This window comes from Erpetoichthys calabaricus, chromosome 6 (assembly GCF_900747795.2).
Source record: "Erpetoichthys calabaricus chromosome 6, fErpCal1.3, whole genome shotgun sequence".
Taxonomy (NCBI): Eukaryota; Metazoa; Chordata; class Cladistia; order Polypteriformes; family Polypteridae; genus Erpetoichthys; species Erpetoichthys calabaricus.
Window position 1 is genome coordinate 212,763,680 of NC_041399.2, and position 18,015 is coordinate 212,781,694.

At 44.2% G+C, this 18,015-nt stretch overlaps 1 protein-coding gene across 1 annotated transcript in view; it reads left to right on the plus strand.

Moving 5' to 3' along the window:
* The window catches only part of LOC114644108 (dynein axonemal heavy chain 5-like), a 424,175-nt gene that overhangs the window by 11,504 nt on the left and 394,656 nt on the right, over positions 1-18,015 (plus strand). Inside the window, 5 exon segments of the mRNA XM_051928807.1 lie at positions 4,110-4,202; positions 4,204-4,299; positions 6,885-6,959; positions 10,110-10,205; positions 15,998-16,069. Of these exon segments, the coding sequence (XP_051784767.1) occupies positions 4,110-4,202; positions 4,204-4,299; positions 6,885-6,959; positions 10,110-10,205; positions 15,998-16,069 (432 nt within the window).

Genomic DNA, 18,015 nt, shown 5'->3' on the forward strand with positions numbered 1-18,015 from the left:
AGTGGCTTCAGGACAACTCTGTGAATGTCCTTGAGTGGCCCAGCCAGAGCCCAGACTTGAATCTGATTGAACATCTCTGGGGAGATCTTAAAATGGCTGTGCCACCGACGCTTCCCATCCAACCTGATGGAGCTTGAGAGGTGCTGCAAAGAGGAATGGGCGAAACTGGCCAAGGATACGTGTGCCAAGCTTGTGGCATCATATTCAACAAGACTTGAGGCTGGAATTGCTGCCAAAGGGGCATCGACAAAGTATTGAGCAAAGGGTGTGAATACTTATGGACATGGGATTTTTTTTATTTTTAAAAAATTTGCAAAAACCTCAAGTAAACTTTTTTCACGTTGTTATTATGGGGTGTTGTGTGTAGAATTCTGAGGAAAAAAATGAATTTAATCCATTTTGGAACAAAGTTGTAACATAACGAAATGTGGAAAAAGTGATGTGCTGTGAATACTTTCCGGATGCACTGTAAGTGTATGGAAACGTCTGACTTCAACCGTACAAATGGAAATATCATTTCTCAAACTAAATCTGAAATAGCAAACTAACCTGAAATTGAAAATTGTGCAGCAGGTTTCTCTGTCTGTTTTAAGGACTGGTGACGTAAAGGAGAGATGGATTGTAACATTCAATGACGCATCCATTCATTTTCTAAACCTTGTGAGCTACCATCAAGGTAGTCCTATGATTGATAGATAGATAGATAGATAGATAGATAGATAGATAGATAGATAGATAGATAGATAGATAGATAGATAGATAGATAGATAGATAGATACTTTATTAATCCCAATGGGAAATTCACATTCTTCAGCAGCAGCATACTGATACAATAAATAATATTAAATTAAAGAATGATAATAATACAGGTGAAAAAAACAGACAATTAACTATGTATAATGTTAAATATTAACGTTTACCCCCCCAGGTGGAATTAAAGAGTCGCATAGTTTGGGGGAGGAACGATCTCCTCAATCTGTCTGTGGAGCAGGACAGTGACAGCAGTCTGTCGCTGAAGCTGCTCTTCTGTCTGGAGATGATACTATTTAGTGGATGCAGTGGATTCTCCATAATTGATAGGAGCCTGCTGAGCGCCCTTCGCTCTGCCGCAGATGTCAAGCTGTCCAGCTCCATGCCAACAATAGAGCCTGCCTTCCTCACCAGTTTGTCCAGGCGTGAGGCGTCTTTCCTCTTAATGCTGCCTCCCCAGCACACCACTGCGTAGAAGAGGGCGCTCGCCACAACTGTTTGATAGAACATCTGCAGCATCTTATTGCAGATGTTGAAGGAAGCCAGCCTTCTAAGGAAGTATAATATAATATATATAATAAGTATAATATATATATATATATGACTCCAGGATTAGCACTTTGAAAGAAGGATCCGCTGTGGCAACCCCTAACGAGAGCAGCTGAAAGAATAAGAAGAAGAAGAAGAAAAAGAAGAAGAATAGTCCATATCCAGTGTCTGTTCTAAATGTTTAATTGACATTCATTATTGCCTTTTTAAATGGTGGCCCTCTAGTGGCTGTTCAGAGTATAGCAGATGTTCCTAAGTCCTGTTATCTTTTTTTTAATGGTTGGCCTCCAGTGGTGGTTCAGTATACAATGAACATTCCACATTCTCATCATCATCATCATCATTTTAATGCTAACCCTCTAGTGACTGCTCTTGAATATAATGGATATTCCTCTCTCCCATTATTACCTTTTTTATTGATGAGATATGAAAGTACACCATTTCATTGTATTACATAACAATAAACTTGACTTAAGTTATGGTGGCCCTCTGGTGGCTATTCTGAGTATAATGGATATAACTCAGTCCCTAAATCGGCTTTTTTTATAGTCACCTTCAGTGTTTTTTCTGATAATAATTAATATTTTTCAGTCTAATTATTTCTTTTTTAAATGGTGGCCCTCTAGTGGGAGTTCTGAGTATAGCAGACCTTCCCCAGTCCTGCCATCATCTCTTTTTTTTTTTTTGTTTAATGCTGTTCCTATTATCAGCATTTCTAACAGTGGCCCTTCAGTGTCTATTATGAGTGTAATAGACATTCGGCTATCTTGTCATTGCCTTTATACATGGTGGCTGTCCAGTGGTGGTTATGGGAATAACAGACCTTCCTTAACCTACAAGTGCTCCGTCCGAAGTATGACGTTAAACTGCCCTCAGCCCTGCAAGCAGGTCCTTCAAGTTGCAAAGAAAACTTTGAGGTTTGTGGCAGGATTGGCACACCTCATGCCTCATTTTTACAGTGTGGTGCTGAGGTGTCACCTGCAGCACTCGGATCCCAATCTAGGCAGCATCTTTTTTTAATGATGGCCCTCTAGTGGCTGTCATAAGTATAATATGTGATAGCCACAACTCAATCCCATTATAAACTTTATTAAGAGTCACTCTCCACTGTCTCTTCTAAATGTGTAATCGACATTCCTCAGTCTCATTATTGTTTTTTAAATGGTGGCCCTCTAGTGGTGATTGTGAGAATAACAGACCTTCCTTAGTTCTCTAACATTTTTTTAAATGGTGGCCCTCTTGTGATGGTTGTTAGAATAACAGACCTTCCTTATTTCTTTATCAACTTTTTTTTTTTTAACTGCGGCCCTCTAGTGGCTGTTCCAAGTATGATATATAATAACCATAACTCAATCCCATTATAAACTTTATTAAGAGTCACCCTCCACTGTCTGTTCTAAATGTCCAATCAATATTTCTCAGTCTCGTTATTTCCTTTTAAATGGTGGCCCTCTAGTGGCTGTTCTGAATATAGCAGACCTTCCTAAGTCCTGTTATATTTTTTTAATGGTTGGCCTCTAGTGGTGATTCAGTGTATAATAACATCTGACAGGTCCCACCATCATCTTTTATTGGCAGCTCCTCTAGTGGCTGTTCTTGAATATCATGGCTATTCCTCACTCTCCTTAGTGTCCTTTTTAATGATGAGACATGCAAGTACAGATTTCATTGACCTGAGTACGTATGACAATAAATTTGATCTTGACTGGTAGCCAGTGGCTATTTTGGGTATAATGGACATAACTCAGATCAGCTTGTTTTAATAGTCCCCTCTAGTGGTTGTTTTAAGTGTGATCAATATTTGTTTTATTTTACGAGTGATGTATGAGAGACTTATGTTTTACTTTTTAGTACACTTTTTAATTTAATATAAGCCATCCATCATTTTCCAACCCACTGAATCTGAACACAGGGTCACGGGGGGCCTGCTGGAGCCAATCCAGCCAACACCAGGGCACAAGGCAGGGAACCAATCCTGGGCAGGGTGCCAACACCACTGGCAGGGCACACACAAACACACCCACACACCCAGCACACACTAGGGCCAATTTAGAATCGCCAATCCACCTAACCTGTATGTCTTTGGACTGTGGGAGGAAACCCACGCAGACACGGGGAGAACATGCAAACTCCACGCAGGGAGGACCTGGGAAGTGAACCCAGGTCTCCTAACTGCGAGGCTGCAGCGCTACCACTGCGCCACCGTGCCGCCCAATTTAATATAAGCGTGGTATTTAAAAAGTATTTTTCTATATATTAATTGTGGCCCTCTAGTGACTTTTCTGAATATAACGGACATTCTTCAGTTCTCTTATTGCCTTTTGAATTGGTTGCCCTCTACTGGCTCTTTGGAGTATAGCAGTCCTGTTATTCTGCGGATGTTCTGTGACATTTTCTTCCAGTAGCTGAACTGTGTGAAATGGACAATTTTGAGTGATTGTTTCACTTTTTATTTTTAATGGTGGTCCACTGGTGGAACTTCTCAGTATAGTGGACATTTTAACTTTGCCATCTTTATGTCCGGTTCTGATGATCTCCCATGTGTTGCTGTTGAGTGGGATTTTTAACAAGCCAGATCTCATTACTGACAAGCCAATAATGGCGTCTGCTCTTTCTTTGTCTCCAAGATCCCCTTATACAGTAAGTCTGCTAATTACACTCCGACTTCATCCTATTGAGTGCTTTTCTTAAAGAGCTAACAACATCAGATGCTGTAACGCTCATGTGACAATGGCTGATGCAGCGCTAAGCTATGGAAAAATGAAAATGCTTTGTGGTTACATCTTTCTGTCCTTTTTTCATCTTTTAAGACACCAGGAAAAAAGACGACTGTCCTGTCAAACGAGACCAGGAAAGAGATGGTGAAGCAGGCTAAAGCCACCAAGGATGAGCGCAGGACTCAGGCTCGACGCCCGCCACCGGTACCTCATATCGCTGCTGTCACATGGCATCGGCCTGACCGAGGCGGATGTGGAGGAGTTCATTGTGTCAGATGATAAGGTGATGTGGGTGGCCGAGGCTTTCAATTATAGCATCTCTCACTATAAAACAAGCTTCTCTGAAATTTGACATTTGGTAGGTCAGGTCAGATTGGGGAGCATACACTGGTACAGCGTGTTGCCGCACCCACACATGACGAAATGGCTCAGAATCCTGGTTGGAAACCCCCCCAGGGCAGACACGCGGTCCTGTCCCACCCACCGGAAATGACCCTCTATGTGCCGCAGCCAGGTGTTACGTGGGCATCCCCTTGGCCTGGTCCAGCCACTCGGGTCCTGAACAATGAGGGTCCTGCGAGCCGGATCACCCTTGGGGAATCACGTCTAACTGACGCCCCCCTCACAATGAGGTCATGTGCCTCATTCGGTACTCCATGCGTAATGTAAAGTCAAACCAGCGGTACCCAAGGATTCTCTGAAGAGACACAAATGAACGGAGTCCAGTCTTCATCTCAGGTCACTGGATGTAATGATGGGAAAATGAAGCCTTGTGAAGCTTTGAGGCTTTCTTTCTATTTGTGCCAAAGAAGGACTTTGAAGCTTTGAGCCTCAGCCCCCAGTATGCACAGCGACATCTGGTGGTTAACTGAGGTCAGTGCAAAGCTCTCAAGAGCGCAAGTTGAAGCAGCACTCACTGTTTCAGTCTTCATGTCACCATTTAAAGGTCAGAAAAGTCTGTGTTCCTTTTATTCTGCTAAGGTCCTTGTCTATTTATGCTATGTAACTTTTGAACGCCATTTTCCGCTGTTAGTCACCATCTGTCACCAAAGCTCTCCAAATCTCTCACTCCTCACAACCCAACATTGTTGAATGAGAATGACTGTTAATTTAGCGCCAAAGCTGTCAAACTGACAAAACGCTGTCAAACCAATAAAGCGCACTGGGAAGCACTGATGATGTTTGAAGCTTCAAACGTCATGGGTCACATGACAGCGGTGTTTTGACACCGTGATTTGACACACTACAATTCAGATTGACTGACACAAGCTTCAAGTATCATTTTCCCATCTCCTACTGGATAGTGTCCATATCTTGCAACCATATACAGTAGCACAACAGAAGCACCAGGACTCGAAAGACTTGGACCTTTGTCCTTTTGCAGAGATATCGGGAGTGCCACACCCCCCTTTCCAGCGACCTCATGAACCCCCCATGCTCTCCCAATCCGTCTACTGGCCTCACAGGAAGAGTCACCAGAGACATGAATGTCACCGTCGAGGTACTGTAAGTAAACCTCTCAACGAGGTCGACACTCTCTCCGCAGACAGACACACTGCTGATGGCCGTGTCTAAGTGATCATTATAGGCCTGGATCTTTGTTTTTTTATCTGGACCCTAATAAGCCCGAACACTCAGATCCCTTGTAAGTCTCTCGACACCACCAATCAGAGCCTCCATTGACTCCATGAAGATCACAGCATCATCGGTAAAGTCAAGATCAGTGAACGTCTCTTCAATAACAGATGCCCCACAGCTGCTGGACCCCAACACCCAGTCATGCAAAGCATTGAAGAGAGTAGGAGCAGAACAGACCCCTGACAGACCCCAGAATCAACTGGGAAGAACATAGAGGTTCTGTCTCCACCCTGCACAGCAGCAGTGTACAGGCCTGGCCATGATGACCAACAACCTTGAGGGGATCCAGCGAAGTCTCAGGATGTCCCACAGGGCAATCGAATGCTTTACGAAAATCGCCAAATGCTGCAAAGAAACTCTGCCGATATTCACGTTTGTGCTCCATGAGAACCCTCAGTGCCAGGATGCGGTCGATGGTAGACTTCTTGTCTTGGTGTAAAACCAGACTGCTGGTTGACATTTGGTAGACACTTTTTTAATCGAGTTATTTATGTCTTGTGACGGACAGCCGGGACCCATGCCTGGCCGTGACGCCCCTTTGACACTAGATCTGGGGGAGCAGCCATGGGATCCACGCTACGTCCCCCCGGAACACTTGATGGCAGCCTCCCTGGGTTGCATCGGGGCCACAGGCATGGGACTTCGGGCTCCGTGGCCAAAGCTGCAAGGCTTCCGGTAACACAGCCACACCCTGAAGTGCAGCCAAATTTAGGTTAATTGCTACCTGAAGCACTTCCAGGTGGGCTATAAAGGGAGCCTGCGACCACTACTCAGGGAGCCAGAGTCGGGAGGAGGAGGACGAAGCTGCGTGGGAGGAGTGGAGGAAGAAGTACATGAGAGTATTTTGTTTTTTATTTATTTGGTGTGCTTGTGCGGGACAGTGCTGTGGTTGAGGGACACGGGGAAGACGTGTTCTCCAGCTGAAGAAAAATTAATCTTTTTTGTTTATTTTTACACGTGTCTCCATTGTCAGTCTGTGTCGGGTAGGAAGCCTATATAGCGCCTTTAACAGACTTTTACTGTTTACAACATCCTGAAAGTGAGCCATGTGGTCCAATCACAAGGACATTTATGTCTGCTTTTTAATGTGGTCCAGTATTATCAGGGTGTGAATACCATACATAAGGAGGGGATTTGCCATTTGAATACATTTTGGATGCCATTATGAACCAATCTGACCAGCCTTTAATCGACACAATACTATTTAACCCTCTTTTGTGTCTCATGCAGTTTGGTGCTATTGAGGACTTCTTTGCAGCGAATGGAACCAAGAGGATGACCTTCTTCTATCAGGAAATCAGCCAGGTACAGTACATGTCTGCATCTTTGTGTCAGTGGTGTGTCTCTGCCTTGACCTTCTTGAGTGTTTCTCGGGCTCGGAGTTCTGTGTAAAAATGGTTAACCCCAAGTATCTCCTGAGTAAAGCTGTTATGATCTGGCGTACAGAGGTAAATCCGAATAATTCTCGGGACTAGTATTCTGCTGTCATGTAGTGGATGAAATAACATCTTGCTTCAAAGAAATCATGAATATTTCAATGCGTTCTGCACGCTTCCTTCCATATATTTTGTCAAAGTCGAAGACGTTTTCCTCAAAACATGTTTCTCATCGTTGGGTAAGGAACTTGAGTTCTTGATGTTCTTCCTTCATGAGCAGAATGTCATCGGGGTACAGTGGCATCCCTCGAACCTCCACCTGAATGTCCGCTGTGGTCGTATCCAAGCATCCAATGAGTAGCAGAGGCGAGTGGGTGGATCCCTGATGAACGCCAACCCATTCTGGTTCAGGTTGTTAGCGTTCACCAGCTTGACATCCACTCCGTGACCAGACGCAGAGACGTTTTAGTAAAAGTCAATGAGCAGTTTCTTGGCTTTGCTGATGTTAAGTTGCAGACAATTCTCCAAATTCTCCCCCGACTTCTCTCCGTTGTCACATCCCCCTTATCAATACACTCAATAAGTGCAGAATCATCTGAGAATTTCTTCAGGTGACCTGACCTGCTGTTATATTTCTAGTCAGAGGTGTGCAAAGTGAGGAGAAAAGCAGACAGGAATGTTCATGTGGTGCTCACTCAGTCCTTGAGTCTCACAAACTGCGGTCTTCCTGACAGAGAGTTCACTACCCAGGACCGGATTGGCTCATCCACCTGTGTATCCCTGAGGTGACCCCTTAACAGGGATGGCTGGATTAGTACCGAAGGCACTGAGGAAATCAATAAAACATCATCCTCACACGGCTGCCATCTTTGTCCAGCCTTGTGGAGCAGATAGGTACTTGTATCCTCCACTCCAATCTTTGTCCATTAGGCAAACTGCAGAAGGTCCATGTGGTCTACCACAATAGGACTCCAATAGTCCAGAACCAGCCTCTCAAAGGACTTCATGATGCTGGACATAAGTCATCAGGTGAAGAGTTGCCCACCTTACAATGCAGGGTATTGTCCACAGCAGTGGCATTTCCTGGAGCCTTAGGGACTGACTGGACAGGTGACAGAGGACACCACAGAGTTGGTCAGCACAGGCCTTAAGAACTCGAAGGCTGACTCCATCCAGTTCTGCAGCTTTTCCTCTGTGTAGCTTCCTTAGCTGTCTCCTTACCTAGTGTTCAGTTATGGAAAGGTCAGAGGTGGAATCATCACCGTTGAAATTGTAGGAGTTGTTGAAGTCATTGAGCTGGTGTGGAGGGACTGGTCATTGGAAGAAGGTGGCAGTGGGTTTAAGGCATTAGCTGTGTCATTTATAGTGACATTTCTTCACTAGTAAATAGATAGATAGATACTTTATTAATCCCTAAATAAATCGCTGAAGCTGCTCCTCTGTCTGGAGATGATCCTGTTTAGTGGATGCAGTGGATTCTCCATGATTGACAGGAGCCTGCTGAGCGCCCGTCGCTCTGCCGCAGATGTCAAACTGTCCAGCTCCATGCCTACAATGGAGCCTGCCTTCCTCACCAGTTTGTCCAGGCATGAGGCGTCCTTCTTAATGCTGCCTCCCCAGCACACCACTGCGTAGAAGAGGGCGCTTTCCACAACCGTCTGATAGAACATCTGCAGCATCTTATTGCAGATGTTGAAGGACGCCAGCCTTCTAAGGAAGTATAGTCGGCTCTGTCCTCTCTTGCACAGAGCATCAGTATTGGCAGTCCAGTCCAATTTATCATCCAGCTGCACTCCCAGGTATTTATAGGTCTGCACCATCTGAACACAGTCACCTCTGATAATCACAGGGTCCGTGAGGGGCCTAGGCCTCCTAAAATCCACCACCAGCTCCTTGGTTTTGCTGGTGTTCAGGTGTAGGTGGTTTGAGTCGCACCATTTAACAAAGTCCTTGATTAGGTCCCTATACTACTCCTACTGCCCACTCCTGATGCAGCCCACAATAGCAGTGTCATCAGTGAACTTTTGCACGTGGCAGGACTCCGAGTTGTATTGGAAGTCCAATGTATATAGGCTGAACAGGACCGGAGAAAGTACAGTCCCCTGTGGCGCTCCTGTGTTGCTGACCACAATGTCAGACCTGCAGTTCCCAAGACGCACATACTGAGGTCTGTCTGTAAGATAGTCCACGATCCATGCCACATATTCCACAGTCAACTGTTAGTGGTATTATAACAAAGTGGAAGCAATTGGGAACAAGAGTAACTCAGCCACAAAGTGGTAGGCCACGTCAAATCACAGAGCGGGCACAGCGCATGCTGAGGTGTACAGAAGTCGCCAACTTTCTGCAGAGTCAATAGTTACAGATCTCCAAAAGCTCAAAAACAGTGCAGCGTAGACTCCATGGTCTCCATGGCCAAGCAGCTGCAGCCAAGCCTGACATCACCAAGTGCAATGCAAAGTGTCAGATGCAGTGGTGTAAAGCCCACTGCCCCCCGCTGGACTCGAGAGCAGTGCAGACATGTTCTCTGGAATGACAAATCACGAGGTCCGATGGACGAGTCTGGGTTTGGCAGTACTCGCCTGACTGCATTGTGCCAAGTGTAAGGTTTGAGGGGGGGAAGGGGGGTGGGGATTATGGTGTGGCGTTGGGCTTGACCCCTTAGTTCCAGTGAAAGAAACTCTTAATGCTTCAGCATACAAAGCCATTTTGGACAACGATGGCCCCTTCCTGTTCCAACATGCCTGCCCACCAGTGCACAAAGCAAGGTCTCTAAAGAAATGGAGGAGTGAGTCTGGTGTGGCCTGCACAGAGCCCTGACCTCAACCCAACAGAACACCTTTGGGATGAATTCGAGTGGAGACTGCGAGTAAGCCAGGCCTTCTTGTCCTGACCTCACAAATGCTCTCCTGGTCACAAATCCCCATCAACACACTTCTACTCCTAAATAGCTGCAAAGGGTGGACCAACTCCATATTAAAGCCTATGGATTAAGAATGGGATGTCATTAAAGTTCATGTGTGTCTAAAGGCAGGCGTCCCAATACTACTGGCAATATGTATCTTAATTGTTTTTTCAGAGAAATTCAAGAAAGCAGAGCGTTCCTTCATGGGTGGAGAGCTCCAGCTCATCTCCGAATCAGAAGAAGTTGTTCATTTCCACCGGTGGTGATGAGGTAAGCTGGCATCAGAAAACCAAAGTCTAAAGTTTGGTTTTAATAATTCTACCGAATATCCTTCTTTCAAAGCGCTAATCCTGGCGTCATAAGACTACCTTGATGTAGCTCACAAGGTTTAGAAAATGAATGGATGCATCATTGAATGCTACAATCCATCTCTCCTTTACGTCACCAGTCCTTAAAACAGACAGAGAAACCTGCTGCACAATTTTCAATTTCAGGTTAGTTTGCTATTTCAGATTTAGCTTGAGAAATTATATTTCCATTTGTACGGTTGTAGTCAGAAGTTTCCATGCACTTAGGGGGTTGAATTCTCTAGAACACACTTTACAAGCCCTCCATATATTTTATACTAACAAACTATAAATTTGGCATATCATTTAAGAAATGTACTCTGTGCATGCAAATGTAACTTTTTTCCAGGCAATGTTTCACTTTTTCTTGACCATATCACAATTTCAGTGGGTCACAAGTTGACATACACTTTGTTAACTGGGCCTTTAAAGAGCTTGGAAAATTCCAGAAAATGACTTCAAGCCTTTAGACCGTTATTTTCAGATGGCCAATTAGCCTCACTGGAGTCAAACATGGGGAATGGATGTTAAGGCCGACCATCAAACTCACTTCCTCTTTGCTTGACATTCTTCTTCTTTCGGCTGCTCCCGTTAGGGGTCGCCACAGCAGATCATCTTCTTCCATATCTTTCTGTCCTCTGCATCTTGTTCTGTTACACCCATCACCTGCATGTCCTCTCTCACCACATCCATAAAGCTTTTCTTAGGCCTTCCTCTTCTGCTCTTCCCTGGCAGCTCTATCCTTAGCATCCTTCTCCCAATATACCCATCATCTCTCCTCTGCACATGTCCAAACCAACGCCATGTCACCTCTCTGACTTTTTCTCCCAACTGTCCATCTTGAGCTGACCCTCTAATGTCCTCATTTCTAATCCTGTCCATCCTCATCACACCCAATGCAAATCTTAACATCTTTAACTCTACCACCATCCAGCTCTGTCTCCTTCTTTCTGGTCAGTGCCACCGTCTCCAACCCATATAACATAACTGGTCTCAACTACCGTCCTGTAGACCTTCCCTGTCCACTCTTGCTGATACCCACCTGTCACAAATCACTCCTGACACTCTCCTCCACCCTGCCTGCACTCTCTTCTTCACCTCTCTCTCTCCCAAGTATTTAAACTCATCCACCTTCACCAACCCTACTCCTTGCATCCTCACCATTCCACGGACCTCCCTCTCATTCACACACATGTATTCTGTATTGTTCCTACTGATCTTCATTTCTCTCCTCTCCAGGGTCTCCTCAACCTGCTCCCCACTATCGCTCCAAATCACAATGTCATTAGCAAACATCACAGTTCATGGGTACAGTGTCCATTTTAGGACATCCTCCTCCCTCCGAAAAAACTCCATCCTTCCTACTACCTTCGACAAAATATTCCTCCTTCTTGCGAGGAATCCCCCGTCACCCCTCCTCTCTTCTCCCTACTTCCACCACCGTCCGCTCTCAGTTCTCCGATGTCCGTTTTCCGCCATCCACCCTCCTATCTCCGTCATCCGCCTTCAGCTCTCCGTCAAACCCCACACTCCCCCCGCCCCCTCATCACGGCATTTTCGTTAATGAAGTGATTTAATACTCCTGCTCCACCTTCTTCACAAGTTCATTCACCGAATTATTTGTCAATTATATTTCACAGTAAGAATTTACAGCACAACTCAAAAGTGGGAACGAAGGTAAATGACGTTAATTGTTGAGTGTCTTTTAATACTGTATAAGCATACATATTAACTCATGTGCATTAAAACGTGTGCATTTACGGGGTGATTTCTCAGGCTTAAAAGCTCGCCTTTTATTAAAAAGGTAAATGCAAACTTTTTTCATTCTGAAGGGCACAAACCATGTTGGATTTCAGCGAAATCACGTGAAAATGTCGGTACACCAGATAAATAAGCACAACGTATTATCAGTTGTATTGTATGCTTACAATACATATAGAAATGTGTTAATCGTTAGCTAATAGTATGGGATGGGTGTTTTTCGACTCAGCTACAGATGCAGATGGAAACCAGAACTGCTTTGGAAAAATCTATCGAACGCCCTTAGGACCGATCTGGAAGAAGGTATCACAGCGCCTTGATTTAAAACGATTCCATGTCTTGGTGGGTTTGCATAGCTTGTTGTCAATATACTTTACACCTGTTTTTAAGACTTATTGACTGAAAGGGGCTTTCATGAAAAAAGTTAGGGCTTTGCTACAGGATACACCCTCCACAAGTTAAGGAAGTAAAAAATAAAGGTATATATTTCTGTTTTATTTAAACCTTTTAAGTTTGTATGCGGGCGGTATGGGTGGCGCAGTGAAAGGTGCCAGTTAAGGAGACCCGGGTTCGCTTCCCTGCGTGGAGTTTGAATGTTCTCCCCGTGTCTGTCTGGGTTTCCTCCGAGTACTCCGGTTTCTTCCCACAGTCCAAAGACATGCAGGTTAGGTGCATTGGCGATCTAAAATTGTCCCTGGTGTGTGGGTGTGTGCGCCCTGCGGTGGGCTGGCACCTTGCCCGGGGTTTGTTTCCTGCCTTGTGCCCTGTGTTGGCAGGGATTGGCTCCTGTATTTAGGATATAGCGGGTTGGATAATGGATGGATGGACGTTTGTATGCATAGCCCCATTTGCCCGTTTTAGTTTTTTTTCCGTCTTCAGTAATATTTCAGCAAACCCGGAGCTTGTCAGTTCAAATCGTGGTACTGACACCACTATGTGACCCTGAGGAAGTCACTTCACCTGCCTGTGCTGCAAAAAACAAAAGTAATGTAACAAATTGTACCTCAGATTTTGCAAGTTACTGGAATAAAGGCATAAGTCAAATAGATAAATATGTATTATATACATAGGAACTATTAATTTATTTTCAGTTAAGTCATCTGCAGCAAACCTTTATAAATGAGGGTTTCTCCTTTTTAGATAGTGCAAACTGTTTCTTCTTCATTGACGTTTTCTCTTGGAGAGCTTTTTTCATTTCATTGAAAATTAAAGCAGCAGCTGCCAAAATATGTAGCTTTCTTATTAATTTTTCAACATTGTGTAAAATAACTTTATAAAGTAACATAAAAGGTTTAAATACTGGTTATCCTTTTACACTAAAATATTACTAAAGAGATACAAAAAAAGTAAATGCATATGTTGTTTTTCTTTAGGGAGATTAAATATTACTGAAGAAAGAAAAAAAAAACTAAAACAGCCAAATGGGGCTATGCATACGAACTTAAAAGGTTTAAATAAAACAGAAATATATACCTTTATTTTTACTTCCTTAACTTGTGGAGGGTGTATCCTGTAGCAAAGCCCTAACTTTTTTCATGAAAGCCCGTTTCAGTCAATAAGTCTTAAAAACAGGTGTAAAGATAATGACAATAAGCTACGCAAACCCACCAAGACATGGAATCGTTTAAATCAAGGCGCTGAGCTACCTTCTTCCAGATCGGCCCCAAGGCGTTCATATTTTTCCAAAGCAGTTCTGGTCTCTATCTATCCATTGGCATCTGTAGCTGAGTCGAAAAACACCATCCCATACTATTAGTTAACGATTAACACATTTCTACTGTATATGTATTGTAAGCATACAATACAACTGATAATATGTTGCGCTTATTTATCTGGTGTACCGACATTTTTGCGCGTTTAACGGCTGAAATCCAACATGGTTTGTGCCCTTCAGAATGAAAAAAGTTTGCATTTACCTTTTTAAATAAAAGGGCGAGCTTTTAAGCCTGAGAAATCACCCCGTAAATGCACACATTTAATTGCACATGTGTTAATATGTATGCTTACACAGTATTAAAAGACACTCAACAATTAACGTCATTTACCTTCGTTCCCATGTTTGAGTCGTGCTGTAAATTCTTACTGTGAAATATAATTGACAAATAATTTGGTGAATGAACTTGTGAAGAAGGTAGAGCAGGAGTATTACGTCACTTCATTAACGAAAATGCCGTGATGTGCGGAAGGGTGGGGGGAGTGTGGGGGTTGACGGAGAGTTGAAGGTGGATGATGGAAAACGGACATCGGAAAACTGAGAGCGGACGGTGGTGGAAGGAGGGAGGAGGGGTGAAAGGGGATTCCTTGCAGGGAGGAGGAATATTTTGTCGAAGGTAGTAGGAAGGATGGAGTTTTTTCGGAGGGAGGAGGATGTCCTAAAATGGACACTGTACATGGGGACTCCAATCTAATCTCATCTGTCAACCTGTCCATCACCATTGCAAATAAGAAAGGACTCAGAGCCGATCCCTGATGTAATCCCACCTCCGTCGTTCCTACCAGAGACCTCACCACCGTCACACTTCCCTCGTACATATCCTGTACAACTCTTATGTACTTCTCTGCCACTCCCGACTTCCTCATACAATACCACAGCTCCTTTCTAGTCACCCTGTCATATTCTTTCTCCAGGTCCACAAAGACACAATGCAACTCCTTCTGGCCTTCTCTAAACTTCTCCATCAACATCCTCAGAGCAAACATCGCATCTGTGGTGCTCTTTCTTGCCATGAAACCATCCTGCTGCTCACTAATCATCACCTCCCTTCTTAAACTTGTTTCCACTACTCTTTCCCATAACTTCATACTGCGGCTCATCAATTTTATCCCCCTGTAGTTACTACAGTCCTGCACATCTCCCTTATTCTTAAATATCGGCACCAGTGCACTTCTTCTCCACTCTTCAGGCATCCTCTCACTTTCCAAGATTCCATTAAACAATCTGGTGTAAAAACTCCACTGCCGTCTCTCCTAAACACCTCCATGATTCCACAGGTATGTCATCTGGACCAACGGCTTTTCCATTCTTCATCCATAATGAGAAAAATGAAAAGAAATCAACCAAGACCGCAGAAAAAGAAAATTATGGACCTACACATGTGTGTTTCATCCTTGGGAGCAATTTCCAATAAATTCCATTAATAGTAGAAAACTCCCATGGGACAAAGGGGAAAGGTTCTCTTTGCCTGCTTGTACTCAACTGCATGCTCTACGGGTCTATTGTTTTGATCCCATGGTAAAGTTCAACTGAAATCCTTTACATTTTTCTTCTTGAAACCAACAAGAAAAACTGACCTGCAGCTTAAATGAACATCAGAATAACTTGCATCAGCAGCGTAATGAGACAGCCATGTGCAGGCCATCATTCTGGTCAGAGTTTTAGTTGCTTTACAAGAATATGCCTCTATAGCAATGGACTGCAAGATTTAGTAATAGCACAGCGATTCTCAACCTTTAAGTATTTGCGACCCGAGTTTTCATAACAGTTTTAAACGCGCCCCCCTAACATTTTTTTGAAACCCTAATAAAATTTATTCCTATATTTTTTGCTGCCGATACACTGCTACAAGTTTAAAATTTCCCTACGAATAGTGAAATTACGCCCCATATGGCAACATTCACGCCCCCTTTTTTGTTACTTCGGGGGTGCTCCCCACAGTTTGAGAACCGCTGTAATAGCGTATAGCGTAACAGATATGCGCAGGCCGATGTTCGGGCCATTTTGATGATACATAGGTGGGCCGTTATACCCGCCTATTAGGTTTATACCACTATACGACTGGCCCAAAAACCGGCCTGCCCAGTTCAAAGGGTTAAACATCAACAGACGTTCTTCATTATGCTCGGTGTACACTAAAACTCTCCGAATTTTTTAATTACACCAAAATAAGGATTTTTTTGGCTCCCCTGTACACTCCTTACTGTGACCTTGAATGTGATTTTTTTTTGTTGTTGCAGGAACTAACTGGACTTTGCGCCTTTTTTCTGAGGACGACGGAGAAAAGCATAACACCTCAGAATATACTACAGGTACGGTAAACGACCTCCTCTTAAATATCCGGAAGCAAACAACGTGGAAGGGTCCTGAGGCCATTTTCACCTACTCTTAGATGTTAGTTCCTGAATTTGTGTAGGAGGTGGTGGTGGTACTAATTTGTAAAAAATACATATGTCGATGTAAGCAAACATTAATATTATCAGGGGTACCTGGTCCTGCCTGCAATGGGGACACCAAACTACATTTTAGAATGAAACCTACCATATGACATTCCATTGTAGAAAATTCCCCTGGGAGATACCTGGAGCGAAGGTCTATCATAGCAAACCAAAACCAATAGTGGTTGTCATGCTGAGCACCCAGAAGCACTCCGGGTGTCCCTGGTATTCCTTCCTCCAGCACCTCCAGGTGTAGCGGAAGTACTGACGTCCAGGGCTCTTCAGGCATCCAGACGCCCCCTGGTGGTGACCATGGGCCCCTATAGGGTTGAGCTTCCATGTTCTGTTCCTGTGGTCTCCATACCAACCAGGGCGGCTGCCCCCTAATGCAAGTCCACTCGAAGACCCTCTGAGGCAAACACACACACACATAACCAGAGGGGACGATTAAAAAAAAATTCAACCATGAATGACTATCGCCCTGTACCCTTAACATCAATAGTGATGAAATGTTTCGAGAGGCTGATCAAGGACCACATTACTTCTGTCCTACCCTCCTCATTTGACCCACTCCAATTCGCCTACCGCTCCAACCGTGCCACAGAGGATGCCATATCTATTGCACTCCATTTTTCATTGGAACATCTGGAGAATAGAGATGCTATGGTCCGCGTGCTGTTTGTTGATTTTAGTTCGGCTTTTAATACCATCATCCCTCAGAATTTGATCAGCAAACTGGGCCCATTGGGACTGGGCATACCTCTGCAAAACTGGATATTGGACTTTCTAATGGATAGGCCACAGTACGTACGGGTAGGAAAGAATAAATCAAATACCATCTCCTTGGGCACAGGTTCTCCACAGGGGTGTGTTCTAAGTCCCCTCTTCTTCACGCTCATGACCCACGATTGTTGTGCCAAGTTCAGCACAAACCAAATTATTAAGTATGCGGACGACACAACAGTGGTGGGTCTCATTCGAGGTGACGGGGAGGGGGATTACAGAGAGGAGGTGAAGTCGTTTGTGGAATGGTGTGATAAAAACAACCTGATACTGAATATCGAAAAAACAAAAGAACTGGTGATCGACTTCAGGAAGAAACAGCTGATACACATCCCGGTCTACATTAAGAACACTGCTGTGGAAATTGTGCAGTCTACTAAGTTCCTGGGAGTTAATGTGACGAACAACCTCACCTGGTCCCTGCACACCTCCTCCGTCATCAAGAAAGCTCACCAGCGCTTGATCTTTCTGCGGAGGCTAAAGAGGGCCCATCTCAGTAAGTCAGTCCTCACCACTTTTTACAGAGGGACCATAGAGAGCGTGCTAACCAGCAGCAGCTCTCTGTGGCAGGAGAGCTGCAGCGCTTCGGACTGGAAAGCACTGAGGAAAGTGGTGAGGGCTGTGGAGAGGATCATTGGAGCCCCATTGCCAAATGTACAAGATTTGGCAAAACAACGCTGTCTGGCCAGAGCTGTGCGGATTTCTAGAGACCCTACTTATCCTGCCTCTGAACTCTTTTCCCTCATGCCCTCAAGCAGAAGGTACCGCAGCCTGAAATGTACAACTACCAGGTTTAAAAACAGTTTTTTTCCTTCTGCCGTTCGTCTTTTAAATGAAGCAGTTTAGTTTTTTATTGTAGGCTGATTTTAACTATGTGTTTTTATTAATGTCTTGTGCATCGTATTTTCGTTCTGCAGCACATCTTGGATGTTCTGCTGAATGACAAATAAAATTGAATTGATTGATTGATTGATTGAAAAGTATGGCTCTAGAGTAGTCAACAGGCCAATACCAAAGTATATGGAGACACGTGTGAG